A 16,432-nucleotide genomic window follows, 5' to 3' on the forward strand; every position below is an offset into this window, starting at 1 on the left:
CAGGGGGATTGGGCTAGATGATCCTTTGAGGTCCTTTCCAATCCCTAAAATTCTGTGATTCTGTAATTCTGTGATTCTCTGGTATAACTATTATCTTCCCTCCTTTTTTTTTTTCTCCTCCTCAGTTGATCTAAATTTGTTTAAATTGTTATGATTCTTTTTCAATAAATAAATAAATGTGTGTTGATTTTTATATTCTTTCTTCTTACGATTTGTGTTCTGATTTGGAAATGAGTATCCTGTTCTTTTAAATCTTGGCAATCCTGCATAAAATACCTCTATCTTTCTGTTGTAATGAGATGAATAGACATCTCTGCATGGTCAGCTTTTGCCTTGCTTCGAATGAAGACCTGTATAATATGTATATCTCAATTATCGTATTTATTATGAACAGCAGCCTGAACTCTGCACCTACCAAATCTAAAATAAGCTCTATGTGAACTTCTCTCTAAAAGAGGCACTAATAGGTGAAGAAGAAGAAGCAGCATCTTTGAAGAATCCTGTCTAGATGTGAAGAGCAGGACACTGATGGGATGGCTGGCTGGCCATGTTATTCTCCATAATTCACTTTCCTGGCCTTTGTTTGCTGACTGAATTGAGAGTGTCTCCGATTCCTCCTGCTGCTCTGTACCATGAGATCTATCATTGCTTAGATTGCAATAAAGAATGCTCTGCCTGCATTTAAAGTACAAATTCTCTTGCCACCTATCTGGACTATACATGTGTTTCTGTCAAGAGCATCTACGTTGCTCAACTAATGAAACAACCTACAAGTAGAATAAATATACAGCATATAGTAAAATTTACTCCTTGCCTCTGTTTTACAGAGCTCATTTGGGGAATACCTTTCTCCACATTTCGTGAACTGTTCATAATACCAGATTACTTCTAGGCAATATATCTGATAGAATCATAGAATCATAGAATGGTTAGGGTTGGAAGGGACGTCAAAGACCATCTAGTTCCAACCCCTCTGCCATGGGCAGGGAAACCCTCTACTACACCAGGTTGCCCGAAGACTCATCCGACCTGGCCTTGAACACTTCCAGGGACGGGGCATCTGCAACTTCTCTGGGCAACCTGTTCCACTGCTTCACCACCCTCTGAGTGAAAAATTTCTTCCTTATATCTAATCTAAATCTGCCCTCTTTCACTTTAAAGCCATTGCCCCTTGTCCTATCACTACACGCCCTTGGAAAAAGTCCCTGTCCAGCTTTCCTGTAGGCCTCCTTTAAGTACTGAAAGGCTGCAATAAGATCACCCTGGAGCCTTCTTTTCTCCAGGCTGAACAGTCCCAACTCTCTCAGCCTGTCCTCATAGCAGAGGTGCTCCAGCCCTCGGATCATCTTCGTGGCCCTCCTCCGGTCACATCCAGCAGCTCCATGTCTTTCTTGTGTTGGGGACTCCAGAGCTGAACGCAGTATTCCAGGAGGGGTCTGACGAGAGCAGAGTAGAGGGGCAGAATCACTTCCCTCGACCTGCTGGCCACGCTTCTTTTGACGTAGCCCAGGATACGGTTGGCTTTCTGGGCTGCCAGCGCACATTGCCAGCTCATGTTGAGCTTCTCATCCACCAGTACTCCCAAGTCCTTTTTCTCAGGGCTGCTCTCAATCCATTCTCCGCCCAGCTTGTACTTGTCCTTGGGATTGCCCTGACCCACGTGCAGGACCTTGCATTTGGCCTTGTTGAACTTCATGAGGTTCTCACAGGCCCATCTCTCCAGCCTGTCAAGGTCCCTCTGGATAGCATCCCTTCCCTCCAGCATGTCCACAACACCACACAACTTGATGTCATCTGCAAACTTGCTGAGGGTGCACTCGATCCCACTGTCCATGTTGCCAACAAAGATGTTAAACAGCACTGGCCCCAGCACTGACTGATAACGGCTTTATTGTACTGTCTCCTCACATAGAGTTTTTTCAGCTTTTCCTAAAACCCTTATCTGATAGCTGCTATTTCTGTTTCTGCTGTGTTATCAACATTATAGTATTTCTCTACCAGACTTGGCTAATACAGGCTTCGTTTCCTTTTATAGTTGCTTTGCCTCTGCAGGAACAGTTAAATGCATTTTAAAGAGGTTTATTTTGCTTTTGAAGTATTTATGTTAAAGTGGCCCTCTGGTCCATAAAACCTTTTTGTCCTTTCTATGACATGCAGCCTCTGTGTATTTCACCAGTACCTCTTCACAATAGCAAATTATCATTTGAACCTGTTAAGTTATTTTGGCTGGTAGTTCTTAATCCTTTCTTACTGAAGTTCTACCCTGCAATTCAACTCCACTTAATCTTATTATTACATTGAAACAGCTTTGCGCTTTCTTTAAGGCAGAAATTCCCCAAATGCTGAATATACTAGACCCCTTTTTTGCCTTTGAGAAGTCTCACTTCAAACAAGTATTGATCTGCGGATCTCCTCCTTTCTAAATGCATGGTGGAGAAGATTAGGTGGAGTTGTTTCTACTGGAGTGGTCATTGAGGGACGTCTGAATCCCAGCACTGAGAACTGGGAGTTGTGTGGTGCTCGTAAGCAGATAAATTTCTTTAACTGAACGAAACAGTGAAATTTCAATCTTCTAACAGCATCACTTTTGAAACTCTGACTTTGTACAGCTATACATTTGTACATCTGATCCTCCTTTGTTCAGCATTATCTGTCTTTGGCCAAATGACTATATGATACTACCTCTGAGCTCACCACTTCTTTATCTACATTTAGGTGGAAGAAAGGAAGAAAGCAAGCAAGGAAATCCTGATCTGGAATACGGAAGTTCATACTCCCTCTGTCTTTCTTCATACATTGAAGGACGCAATGCTGATGTTCACTAAAACCTTTGATTACCAGCAGACTGTTAGGGTCTTCTGAAATTTTGTGGCTGATGATTTCATGCTGTGTGGTACATTTGCTCCGTGTCTGGCTTGTAGATACCTTCCAGCTTCTGCCTTTTGTTTGACTAAATAGGCAGAAGTCTGCTTTGATAAAGCTCACAAGTTGGCTCAAAAAACTAGATCTACAAGTGCCATATTACATTCAAGTCTGCCAGAAAAATCAAAGAGATTTAAAAAGGAAAGCAGTGCAAGTTCCTGCTCCAAAAATGTAGTAGTTGGCAGTCTAAGACCTCTGAGATAAACTGAGGTGTCCTAGAGGAAGGACTTTTAGTATACAGCCTCCACCTAAACAACCCTCCACCATCCTACATTTCTAATATTACCCTAGCTTCCCAACTGTTGACATTAGACATTTACTAGGGTGAAGTGTGAAAAGACTAATGACTAGCATTACTGGTTAATCAGTAGGAAAGATCTCCCTTGTATATTTTTTCACACCATCAGAAGAGTACTTGCCATATCTTGGAGTGCACTGCTGTTTCTTGGACTTGGTACACTGGGCCAGTATGATGTTTTCAGCCTGTAAAGAAATATTCTAAATTTATTGTTGGGTTAAGTGACTGACATTTCCTATGTATTTAAATTAACTACCATTTATAAATAACATTTTACTGGTATTTTCATGACCATCAAAACTAGATGTTCTGCAACAACTATTAAGCATAACATCAATTAAAACTGAAGACCAAACTTGGTAGTCTTCACTGAAACGCTGAGTAAGTGGCCATTAGCATCTTTGTTTAAGGACAAAGGAGCTGTGACAGGAGCTGGTAATGTTGTCTCTTTCTATGCATTTAATCATTGGATATTACTAATTCGCTATGATTTTCACAAAACCTCCATCTTCCTTGAGGACTCTTGGACACATAGGAGGATTAGTAAGTGTTTGCTCTTGGGCTTCTGCTTAGAAGTCTACTTTCTCTCAAAGAAAGAGCAAGCTATTGCTGTTTTTATATTCTGTGTAATGACATCGGTGGCCTGGAAAAGGCTCTGTCTGGGACCTGCAGACCCAAACAAGGGGGACAACACGGCTCCTGCTCTTTCCTGATTATTTTGAGTTTGGCTCTTTCTGGGAGCTGTTACATGCGGTATCTTAACTGTATGATTACCTGACATGAACCTAAACTTACCATTACTAAAAACTCAACACCAGCTGCTTCTGCTGTAGAGGAAGGAGTTTGTAAGCTAGAGCTGAGTTTGCCAATGGAGCTGTGCACATGGGTTTCAGTTGGCTGCTTGCTCACAGACCTCTCATCACAGCCCTTTCAAGCTCCTTCCTTGCACCCAGGGGGGTCAGAAATAACAAAACTGACAACAAGCTGCTATGCTCTCCAGCCTCCTTGAGCCAGCCCCACCATGGGCACTGCCAGAGGCATTGTCCTCCCTGGCCCTTCCTGAGATGACAGGCTGCAATGGTGGCCTGACCATCGCTCCCGCTGCCCTGGGATGCTGGTGCTTTCCGTGTGGAGCAGGTGATTTCCCTGTGGAGCAGTGGCAATGGGATGGGAATTCCAAAAGAATTTTCTGCTGAGCTGACTGATGCCATCGGCTGCTCATCACTGGCTCCTGTGGGAGCAGATGGAAATCATCCCTCAGCATTTTTGAGCGGATCACCTCACCTCCCTGTCAGCAGCTGCTCTCAGAGCAGCCCCCTGTGACCTTTGGCAATGACTCACCTCCATAGGAAAAAACTTCAACACAGCCGTGAGAGACTGTGGGAGGTTGTGTAGCCAGCCCATCACCCTGCCTGAGCATTGGCTTCAGCCTTGTCTGGTCCTCAAACTGAATCTAGACATCATTAGCTGTAAGCTACTTTGCCTCTGTTTAGGCTGTGGTTTGAAGTGAAGCCTGAGGCTGTAGAGTTACCGAATCTCCTTGCTGATCCTATGAAGACGGGTGTTTGGCTGGCTGGTGAGTCCTTTTTTACAAATCAAGCAGGTGATTATGATGAGGGGATCCTTGGCACTCAATCTCAATTCCAGGTGTTCAATACTACTCATATTTAATTGTTATTTTGTAGTGCTACACTGGGTTTCTCTGTGCTGTTTTTTTAGTTTTCTGAAAGATCTTTCCTAATGGGCCCAGAGAGTGAAGTATGATCTTAGGTTTAACACAGCAAGGTTTGCTCTATGTCAAAACTTCTGTGTAAGTCTCAGAAGTTCTTGTCAAAAAGGCTGGCTTGAATATAGAGCAATTTAAAGTCTGAAAAGGAAAGTGCACAGGAGACAATGTGGAATGCGGTCTGTTTCCCAAGGGCAAGGGCAGGAATTTAGCCTGACACATAAGCTAAAGCAAGCTAGATCATGCCATACAGCTTTCAAGCCACGGGCTGTACCGTCTGTCTGTTCCTTCTTTGTAGCAACGGCGCTTCCAGCTTCAGAGGCTGGTGCTTTGTAAAAATGAGAAAAAGGGAGGGTAGTGTTCCAGGACATCAAAATAGTAGTATGAATGGTTGTGTGCAACAAGGTTTATCAGAAGATGACTATCAGAACCCGTTACTATGCAGGCCATTTTTCTTTTAGTGGTAGTGCAATATTGCAACTCAGATTAATTTGAGGAGGGTGTATTTTATAACTGCAGAAAACAATTTCTTCTAAAATAAGAGGACCTCATCCGTATCTTACAGGCACCATTGTTATTTTGTTTTCTTCCTATTCATCCATATTCATCCATCTGTTACTCCTTCTCACTATGTATCTAAGTGCATAATTTATACAGTCAACACCTGAATGTGCTTGCAGGAAACTGCTTAGATGGCAACATCAATTTGTGTATGCTTCTGGAATTTATTTTTGTATTTCAATAGAAGACATGTGATTATCACTTGGAAATTAAAGAGCAGAATAATCAATTGCATACTTTTTCCATATATATGACCTATTTTCCACTGTGAGAAATAGTCCTTGCTCTTTTCAAGGATGTTTGTGATGGGAGGTAGTCAGATAACTGTATGAAAAGCAAAAAAATCATAGATTTTTGACAAACTATTTTAATCATCTTATAGTGGTCTGTAATTGCTCTCACTGTGAAAATGAGTGGGATGGCTTTTGTGTGTGTGCTTTTTGAGTTGCATTGCCTTTAATTATGAAAAAGGCACAGTGCCATGAGACTTGGGGCTAAGCCAAACGGAAGTGCTGCTAACAACTTCAGCCAGTACTCTCTTCTTACCTTTTAAGCACCAGAGAACAAGTGACAGGTGCAAACACCAGAATGAACATCATGCTGAAGCAAAGGCCAGTCACAAAGCCTTCAAATTCTCCTTTATCTGATGGGAAATGGAAAGATTGAATCAGACTTATGATAGCAAGTCTGGAAAGGCTCTATTGCCTCCTCAAGAGAAAAATTTCGGACAGAATTCAAGTCAAACTTCACACACGTTGTGAGATTCCTATAAGTGAAATCTAGTTAAAACAAGACCTGGGATTTCTAACAGCCTGCGGCTTTCAGATATCTATTTTTAAGATATCTAGATGTATGTGCTGAATTCTTAAATCCACCATCCAAAGATAAACACTTCATTACAAAAGAAGTATTCCTACTCCCCTTGCTATTATGCGAGGTCTTGCTTGTTTAATAGGTCAGGAACCTGATGAAGGTCTGACTTCATAAGAAACTATTTGACTGAAAGTGGCTTTCAATCTGCTTCAGATTTTACTAGTAGGGTTTGGGTTTGTCGTTTTTTTTTTTTTTTACTGAGATCCCACAAGGTCCTGGTAACAGTAATATGATTTGTGTATTCGGTAGGTGACATGCTTCACATGTTAGGAATGTTAAAACAATTTTATCTGCAGTTAGTCATCCATCAGCCCTTGATGTGAACCTAGGTGTCCTATTGCCTATGTTAATACCTGCTGAAGATACTTTCCAGCACCACCCCACCCTCCTTAAGGAGATAAAGTTCTTGAAAGGTTAATGAAGGTTGGCAAAGTGCTTAGGCAGTGAGAGCAGTGCTACTGACATAGGAACCAAAGCAGTCTGTGATGTGAAGAGTGGGTTGGGGTTGAGGTGTTCTTTACAGACAGCTACATCAGAAGTTTCAAAATAGCACCAGGAAAGTGTGGTCAATACATGATTGTGTTGCTGATACTGACAAACCCTGTTCACAAAAAGGCCACTTGCTTTTGCTGTTCCTACCCACCTGCTAAAAAAATTTTCTTTTTTCAAAAATCAGAGAGCTACTTAGTTTTGCTTAAAAAGGTATTTGAAAAGCTGCAAATTGCTTTGTTGCTGAAAAAGGCTTTTATGGCAAAGAAATGTAAGATTCTTCTAAAGGGTTAAGTAACCTGTGAAATGTTGGAGAGGAGGGAAATAGTAAACGTAATGTTTAATTTCAAGGTAATTGCTTGAATTTTTAAAAGGTTGCATTAAATTAACTCTGCATTTTTTTTATTTTCCTGAAAAATTGAATCCTATCCAAATATACTTTCAGCAGGATGTACGGAATAAAGTCCTGCAGAAAAGCTCCAGTGGAGACACTTTGATTTCTTGAGTTAGCAGGAGAAAGAATTCCAACGTGGGGGAGGAGGGGGTGGAAACCCTGTTGATTTCAAGGAAGATTTTTTTTTTCCTTTTTCTTTCTGCTTCAAACTTTTGATTATTCAGTTGTTCATGTTTATACCTCCTTCACTTAATACAAAAAAGCTGTAGTGAGGAGAAGACACTTGCATGCTTCTGCCTCTGAATTTCACAGCTTACTTTTCCTATGGGTGATATCATCTTAGTCTGTTATTTTCTTTTTTTATTTAGAAAGGTTCAGTTGAGTGAAGCTGTGGTCAAACCAAAACCTGGCGTACAGCAGTGTTAGATTTAGTTAACTGATAAGGTATTGCAAATATTTCAGAGACCATGTTTAGCCAACCCTATATGATTACAATATATGAGACTTTATAAATGGAACTGTATTGACCTTCTTAACCTATCCAGGCACCTTTGAAACAAGCAAACTTTTCCCAGCAAATTATAGGATCTATTATGTAAAGGGTACCTAAATTAATAGAAAACAAAAGATACTTGATTAGTCACCCACAATAAGACCAATTGAATAGACTCTTTTTTCTTACAGTTAATGGCTCAGGCTCTAACTGGAAACCAATTCTACATGATTGCTCAGGATTTTTCCAAGAGCAGAGACTACTGAAAGTAACTAGTCACAGGCAGAATATATAACTGCTGAAATCTGTAACAGGAATTGGCAATAAATAAATAGATGTGCATATAGCTAGCATGACAATGTCAGAAAATATTTCAGAGATGAGGAACCCTAGCTAAGTCTTCCCTGCATGTTAGGTAGTGAAATACAGGCAGAGTTGTTCTGTAATGCATAGTTTACCTCTAACAAAGGAACAATTTTGTGTGTTTGCTATCAGTAACTAAGGATTGAATAATAAATCTTGTGCATGAGTACTTTGTTACCCATTGAAAAGCAGGAAAAGGTAGAGAATAATGCCATTTATAGCACATTAAGCAAGGATAGATGCACAGAACTTCCACAGTACCGTATTTTGGAGTGCTGAAAGGTTGTGAGAGAGTCGGAGGTCCTTCGCCAGCGCTAGTGAATCCTGAAATCTGCACACGGTAGATAGTTTTTTCCTTCAGTCTAGTAAGATGGTAACTTGTGGTAGAAGAATTGAGAGTAACAGCTGAAACACAAGAGGGGTTGGAGACAGTTAGATGAACTCTCATGGCCGAGTCTGTATCAGTGAAGCTGACTGGGGAAAAGGCAAAATTCCTGTGCCCTAATCCACACCTGGAGGAAGCCACGCTGTGCAGATGTTCTTTGGATGGGTTTCTCCAAAATTTTTCTCCAAATCCAAAATCTCTGGATTTCTCCAAAATAATTATGTACATTTTAAATCCAGAGAGAAAAAGCATTACCTTTTAACACACCAAGGATGTTTAGATGCTGAGTGCAGAAGGCTGTGTGTACTATATGACAGTAAAATACACCTAACACATTGAACAGTGGTTTTTGTGTTGACTGTAACAGTTGACATATGAACTAGACCCTGTCACATGCTTTACCTTCACTACAGTAACCAGTAGTTACTCACGTCGATTAATACTAGTGCTGTTATTGATCGTTCAGTGCCCAAAAAGGGCCGTGCATTCTGCTTCACCTACTTGGTAGGGCTTTCACCTCAACCTCTCTTTTCTGACAGTGCAGTGACTTTTCCCCTGGCCAGAATAACACAACCAATGATGCTGTAGTATGCCTTTAACAGAGCACAAATTACTTTTCAAGTTTGCCACTGCGAATTTAAGATCTTCCTAAGTGGAAATAGTGCTGTAACCTGCAGGCTTCCTTCCACAAATTCTCCAATAAAATTATTCTTCCTGCCTGGAAAACATGGTATTCGGGTGTCACATCACTGTTGTATTGACTGACAAGGGCAGAGGGAGAAAAAAATAAATCAAGTTGAATCCCTGGACACTGCCCCTCTTGTGCTTTCTGATAGGTATTTGAGGTGGAGTAGAGCCTCCTGAAGACAGTGACAAACCTCCTGCAAATGCTGCACTCTTGAAGCTTTTGTTACTTTTTATGGTTCAATGAAGGCATAGATCAACATTAATTCTAGAGCCCTTGCTATTCTCTTTTTTCAGGTCTTAGGTGCTATTTGTCTTCCATAGCATGTCTTTAATTTTATTTGAAAGTCATTATGTGCAAAGTTCAAGTATTATTATTTATGGCAAGGAGAATTTCCACTGCAGATCGGAAGAAAGATGTTTATAAAAAGAAGTATGGGGTATTTTTTTGAATATTCTAGTGAGCTCACAATTATTTGTTTATTTCAACATATAAGAAGTTTCATCCTTTGTAGTTAAACATAAAAGCTATCGATTTAAGAAAATGTTTCTAAAAATGAAATTAATAATAGTGTCTTTGAAAACAGGTAAGAAATACAAACTCTATTACCTGCTAATTGAGTTCAAAAAAGAAATGTGTAATTTCTTAAGTCCTATAGAAAGGCTCAAAGTCAAGCTAGACTGAGTTGTGAAGAAACATAAAAGTACCATGCCTGAAATCTAAATACCTCAGAAATACTGAGAGCGTACATCTTCCTTTCAATGGTACTAGAGAATTCTGCAGTAGTCTTAGAACTGTAAGTTTTAAGGAAATATTTTCTTATCAGTATTTATTTTGAGATAATACCTAGAAAATTCTAGGCGCTTATAGGACCATCTAGACCATCAAAACTCTAACTAGGAGCTGACCTTTGAGAGTGCATAGTTTCCGCAGAAATCTAAGTACCTGAGTAGTGTGCTGCAACAGCACTGAATGGTCTGTATGAAGATCATCTGTGGTGGCTCTGAGCTGCTGCTCTGTTCTGAACAACGGTGACTTACCCAGAGACTTCTTCCTTGATGAATCTGTGTAAGTGATCCTGTATCCCTGGAGAAAGCCCAAACAATCTTCAGCAGCTATTTTGGTCCACTTCACGTGTGCAGAGTGCTTTGTGATATTCTGAATTGTCACATTAGCGGGACCTGTCCTAGGAACTTAAAAATTGGATAATAATTTCAGTTCTGCATCACTACTTACACAATAGACATACAAGACTGAAACCTAGCTGCTTCCTAAAGAACTTCTTGCCTAATTCTAGTTGTTATAAATATAACTTAAGGAGTGGAAAAGAGAGGAGAAATCCCATAGAGTAAAAAAGCTTCATGTTAAGCAATACCACAGTAGTACAAATTGTAATGATTCATTACAAACACTTTTACTCCAACAGCCACAACCATACTCATTTTAACTTGCAATATGAGACACTACTGAATCGGGACTGGAAAATCTGACTTTGGCCACAGTTAAATCTGAGCTACATGGAGCAGTAAATCCGAGACCCTTTTTCTGTTCTTTTGGTAATGTCGTGTGTAAAATGGTATTTCTGTGGACCTGTCAGTAAGGAATAACATTCAGGTCATTCGCTGTCAGTGCTTAACTGCTAGATCTAAAGGCCATGCTAACTGGAGAATGCCGTTGAGCCACCTGGAAAAGAAACTCTGTGTAGGATTTCTTTTATTGCTGCAGATAGGAAATGAGAAGAAATATAAAGGATGAGGTTATATAAAGGGGAGGAATACCTCCTTCAACTGAGTAAAAATGGGTCACTCCAAAAGTCTTTTCATGTCTTGTAAAACTTTCACACTGACACACATCAGACGCATGTACCATTATTTTGTACAACTTATATGGCTGAAAATTGTCTGGAAAACAAATACAGTTAAATCAGGGTATACTGAGAAGTTAAAAATGACAAAGAAAGGGAGGAGACACATTAAGTTTATGGCTTTTCTGTATAGTTCTTACTTTGCAAAACTCAAAGCATAGTATAAGTTTACAGTACTTTACACTTAGTACAAAATATGTGTATCCTTCTTCATTGTCTCTAGATGCGTAATACAAACTATTTCAAAAGCAGAACAAGACATAACATGAGTTTGCTTTCAAAAGATGCCAGATCTGCTTATAGTCTCCCTCTGGAGAGCTTGAGCTGCTGAAGGAGAAGTAAGGAACTAAAATGACTGTAGATATCTTAGTTCAAGGACTGATATTTCCCCCTCAGCTAGCATATTTAATAATAAGCAACATAACTAGATGTAATGTGGCAGTGCAGATATTGCAGAAGGACCAAGGAATTCTGCATTCCTTTATAGAACTCTGAGGCTAAATGTTCTCTACTGTACATAAAAGCCAGTCCTGATGGCCTTTGCAAGGCCGTCCAGCACTGAGACAATGATAAGAGTTGCACTTATCTGGATTTTCAGTTTTCTCTTAAAACCAGAATGAAAATCCTCCCCTCCCCAACCAAAAATAACCAATAAATGGAACAGTGACTCCTTAAGTAGCTGCGGTAGTTGTTGTTACCTAGAGTGAAATTTCCGGTAGCTGTAGTTACTATTTTCATGCGCATATCCTCTTTACCAGTGCCCCAGTCAACCACAAAACATTTTGGATTGTAGTCTGGAGTCCAGGTGAAAACTGCATTAGTTCCCTGGTGTTTGACATGAATTTGGCCAGGCAAGTCTGTGAACAAATACACCATTAGAGACCAATAAAGAGACAATGCAATCTTCTTCTCTCTTGCCTGCTTTCTCTCTTTTTCCAAGATTATTCATTAAGTAGTTATCATTGCAGGTGACCAGTACATAGTAAGGTTTACACTAGTACGTCAATAAAGGAAACTTATCGTCTAATACTTTGCAATGGTCTCTGGGAGCTCCAGTGCTAGTTGCTGTTCATGACCTTTAATTTCCCACAATCAGAAAGGGGAAACGGCTGCACCAAACCTCAGGAAGAGGAAGGTTGATGTTGCTAAATAACCTCCTGTGAGCTGCTATACACAGAGAAACTGTGAGATAGTGCTTACCTGGAGGAGGAGGAGAAGAGGTTAATTATGGATTATAGTTATATAATTTCACATACTTTGCCTTTTCTGCAAGAATCTTAAACATTTTGAAATCTTTAAAGACAGATAATCAAAGAAGGAAAAACCTTCTGACTGAAACTAAGGGGGGAGAAGAGCAACCTGCCATTTTAGGGTAAGAAGTGGATCTTGTGACAAACAGAGAAAATTCTCCATTTCATCTTCTGCCTGAAAACCAATATAATAAAGTCAAATTAAAGAAAATGGCTGTACTAGCTAAGGAAAGGTTGTGTATGCTGAGAAGGAACTTATCTTGGGACACACTTAATGCTAGTATCTTCCCAATAATTTATGACAGATACAGAGAACTTGCATAGAAGTATGACTAAATCTGAAACAAGTGTCTGTGGAGACCCATGAAGAACAGGCTAAGAAGTTCAGTAAACAAGTAGCTGTCAGTCAAAAGATGGCTTGACATGGTAGCATATATTTCATCAGAAGCAAGCTAAAGCAGTCAAATGTAAGGGCAAAACCAAATTGTTACGTCTTTGCAGGGCAAAGGAAAACAGAACGAGGAGACTGTCAGAAAATACAGGAAAACCAACTACTGGCAGCTGTCTGGAGATCAACAAGAGTACTATCACACTTGTTTTCTTGTGCATGCTATAGTTTAATTTTTAAAAATCTTACTTTGGAAAACGGAGGGTTTTTTTATATTGTAATGACTATACCTCAATATTATAAGAAATTAAATTAACTTATAAGAAAAACATTGTTAAATAATTTTATTGTTTAACTGAAAAAAATGTGTGTTTAAGAATCACAAAAGCTTACATCTTCATTGGAATATATCATGTACATCCTATCTATTCCTCCTCCAACATGCCAGTAGAGGTGGTATTGAAATAAAGAACAGTAGCAAGTCTCTTAATAGTTACTTAGCTCAAAAAACTTAGATTTGCACATAATTCTGTGAACTTTGTTTAAACTGCTGGCTTCTACTTAACTTTGAATACACTTCTTAAACCCTTTTGATAGGTAGATGTAGCACACAATTATTTCTCTCGCTTGAGAAAACAAGAAGTGCTAAATGGAATGTTAGATTGCTTAGTCTGTTAGTTAACTTCTACCACAATTCTTTCTTAAGAAACAATACTGACTCTTACTATAAAAAATATCAGCCTAATAACTATTCAAGAGAATGCTTAACCCTATCCCAAATACCGTCAAAAGTTGAGCCTACAGATTGCTCATAAAACTTCTTCACTGTTTGAATGAATGAATGAATGAATGAATGAATGATAAGGTAAGTACCTGTTGTAGAGAGGTCTGGGACAATGTAGACAGCTTGTGGAGATTCTCCTGCTTTGTTATAGGCAGAAATATTAACTCTATAATAAGCCATGGAGAGATTTAGAAGAACATTTCGGTCCTTTAGAAAGACGCGATTTGCTGAATCCCTGCAACTGTTGGGTATTCTTTCCACATTAATGTAGTATCCAAGGATATTCTCACTCTGTGTTACCTAGTAAGAGGAAAAGGATTATTATTTTATAAATGTTATTATGTCTTGTGCAGAAAATCGAGAGGGATTAAATTGTGTAAACAAAATGTCATCTTTAATGATGGGGATAAAATCTTACTGTTTTAATTAGGTTATTAGGAATCAATGACGAAAAGCATTTCCTTAAAATTAAGAGCATGCTTAAATTGAGAGGATTTAAGCACAGGATTAAGAGTTTTGCTTAACTGGGATCTTAGTTATGTGTATCCAATTAGTAATAACAGCAGTGCAGCAGCTGTAACACTCTCTACATTTCACTGGAACATACCCCTCATAATCAGGAACTTGAAAGTTAATGAGAGGTGTTTAATTGCGATTTAGGCCTCTGGGAATCTTCATCTACTAGGTTCTGTTAGGCATCTGGTCTCTTTGAGGGTAAATGGTAGTAATTATGCTACAACTTTGGAACATGTTGTATACTCATTGATACAAATTTTTAGGTGGTGATGGCTCACTCGTTATTTTAATGTACTGATCTTTAAGAGAAATTGGAAAATGAGAGCACAGAAATGGAAATTATTGCACTCTGTATAGAAACTGAACTTAATACACAAAGACCAGTGAATTCTGCAAGGATTACTTCTGATATCAAGTTTATCTGTTATTTCTTGGCACAAAATTAATAGTGAGAAGATACCACAAACCTGATAGATTGGATTATCTTAATGAAATATTTGCATACTTTTGGAGTAACATAGCTAGGATGACATTCAGTAATCTAAAAGGCAGACACACAGGTGTTGAGAGGAAATTCTGGTAAAGCTGGAAGCTCTTAAAATGGAAACGGGTGTTTTTCCCATTATAGGAAGGGAAGAATTTGTGCCATTATTTGAAACATGGGTAAAACTGCTGGAGGAATACTGTTACGGTTCTCTCTCCAAGGTTTAAAACTGGACAAGATTTCTGTGTAGCAGAAATAATTCCGAGGATATGTGAAATATGAGGTCTGTCACTCAGGAAGAAACTAGTCAAATTCAGTTAGCAAAGTGAGACTAGCAAAGGCTAGCATTGCTCTGTCTTGTGCAGGGCTGCAGGATGTCCTGTGTTATCTGCAGCTGTGAAAGCAATACATGTTGCCTGGTTGGGTGTTGAGAGCTGAAGCCAGCTATCTTGTGCCTGTCGATCCAAACTGTGTAGAGGTTGCCCATTGAACGTCAGCAAAAGCAGAGGAGCTGTGGCTAGCCTCAAGCATCTTTAAGCTGTTTTCTTTGTTTCAGGTCGGCTTAAACAAGTATGGCAGCAGAGCCGAAGTTTATTCTTTTTCTCTACTTTTAACATGTTAATTACTGTGTGTACTCTTTCCCTCTGCCCCTTTGGTGTTTGTTAAAGCTATCTAGACTTGGAACTTATTTTGTATAATAGACTAGCATAAGTGTTATCCTGAATGAAGGTCCTAGCCCTGATACTATATTTAATGTTACTTTTTTTTTTTTTAACTAAATGATGGAGAAAGTTTCTTCTCTTGGCTTAACCTTTAAATTGGCATGTATGGTCTATTGTTTTATCACAAAATGAATCATTTACTATGCAGCTTTGCCTGCTTCTCAGGAGATGAGGGAAAAAGGAGATCTCATCTTTATCAGGAGATGACATGTCTATTTCCTCTGCTGTCTTTTCTTTCCCTAAACAAAAATGCAAAGGGTAACGAGAAAACGTTTCACATCTTCTGATATTTCAAAATTCTGCCAGTCTCTATCCTTTCTGCCAGGGATGTGCCCTGTGGCAAACTTCTTGGAGTTTGTGGATGCTCTTTCTCTCAGAATCTAGATAGAATTAACTAGTTTCCACGCAAACACCTCTAGTAACACCTTGCCCATTGAAATTGCTTGTGGGTCCCTCAACCATGCATTCAAGACTCTCAGTTGTCCATTTCTTACCAAGAGAACATCAGCTGGCAAAACTGACTGACCTAGTGTAGTCAGCCAGCTGACAGTGACTCCTTCTGCAGAAGAGGGGATGATTATGGACTGTAGGTTTGAACTTTAAATGCCGTTATGGGAAGCATGCAGTTAGATCCTGTTCTTGTAAGCTAGAAGCTCTTTTTCCATCCTCATTATAATGTATTTGCACTTCTGAATTAGTTGATTAGTAGATTTACCAAGCTTTTCTAACAGGTTTTGGTCTCTTTCTCTTTAGAAACACAAAGTGTGTCACTTGCATGTGCTAAAGACTTATGAGGATCTTTCAAGGAAAGCTTAGTTGTAAGAGACAAACTTGAGGCACACCAATTTTTAATGCAAGCTGGAAAGAACCTTTATTCTAGTCAAAGATTTTGAGACCAGGGATAATTATGTTCTAATCATTTTTCAAGTTTATAAATTGATGTGTAGTGTTTCCTTGCTAGTTTCTAGCACCTGAAACACCACCATACAAATACAGTGAATCCTGAAGCAAGAGTACAATATTCAGTGCCTTTTATTTATACAGTGTAGTCTCAATGCAATGAGAAAAATCTACTTTTCCCTATAAACAAATTAATAGCACAGACATAACAAAAGGTACCCAGACTCAAAGTGAACTTTACCTCCCACTTCAGAAGAACACTTCTTTTGCCTGGAGAGATTTCTGTAGTTGCGTTATATAATATTCTTGGCTTGTTTGTGAGTTCTGGTAAATGT

The 16,432-nt window shown here is 39.2% G+C and overlaps 1 protein-coding gene across 1 annotated transcript in view; it reads right to left on the reverse strand.

Moving 5' to 3' along the window:
• The window catches only part of LOC147526352 (interleukin-6 receptor subunit beta-like), a 29,394-nt gene that overhangs the window by 1,425 nt on the left and 11,537 nt on the right, over positions 1–16,432 (reverse strand). The window contains exons 7-14 of the mRNA XM_086629303.1: positions 16,339–16,421; positions 13,565–13,775; positions 11,752–11,910; positions 10,968–11,090; positions 10,230–10,382; positions 8,381–8,524; positions 6,054–6,150; positions 3,342–3,405 (exon numbers count right to left, since the gene is read on the reverse strand). Of these exons, the coding sequence (XP_086485429.1) occupies positions 3,342–3,405; positions 6,054–6,150; positions 8,381–8,524; positions 10,230–10,382; positions 10,968–11,090; positions 11,752–11,910; positions 13,565–13,775; positions 16,339–16,421 (1,034 nt within the window). The remainder of the gene's footprint in view (positions 1–3,341; positions 3,406–6,053; positions 6,151–8,380; positions 8,525–10,229; positions 10,383–10,967; positions 11,091–11,751; positions 11,911–13,564; positions 13,776–16,338; positions 16,422–16,432) is intronic.

The sequence above is a fragment of the Tauraco erythrolophus genome, chromosome Z, assembly GCF_009769465.1.
Source record: "Tauraco erythrolophus isolate bTauEry1 chromosome Z, bTauEry1.pri, whole genome shotgun sequence".
Classification (NCBI taxonomy): domain Eukaryota; kingdom Metazoa; phylum Chordata; class Aves; order Musophagiformes; family Musophagidae; genus Tauraco; species Tauraco erythrolophus.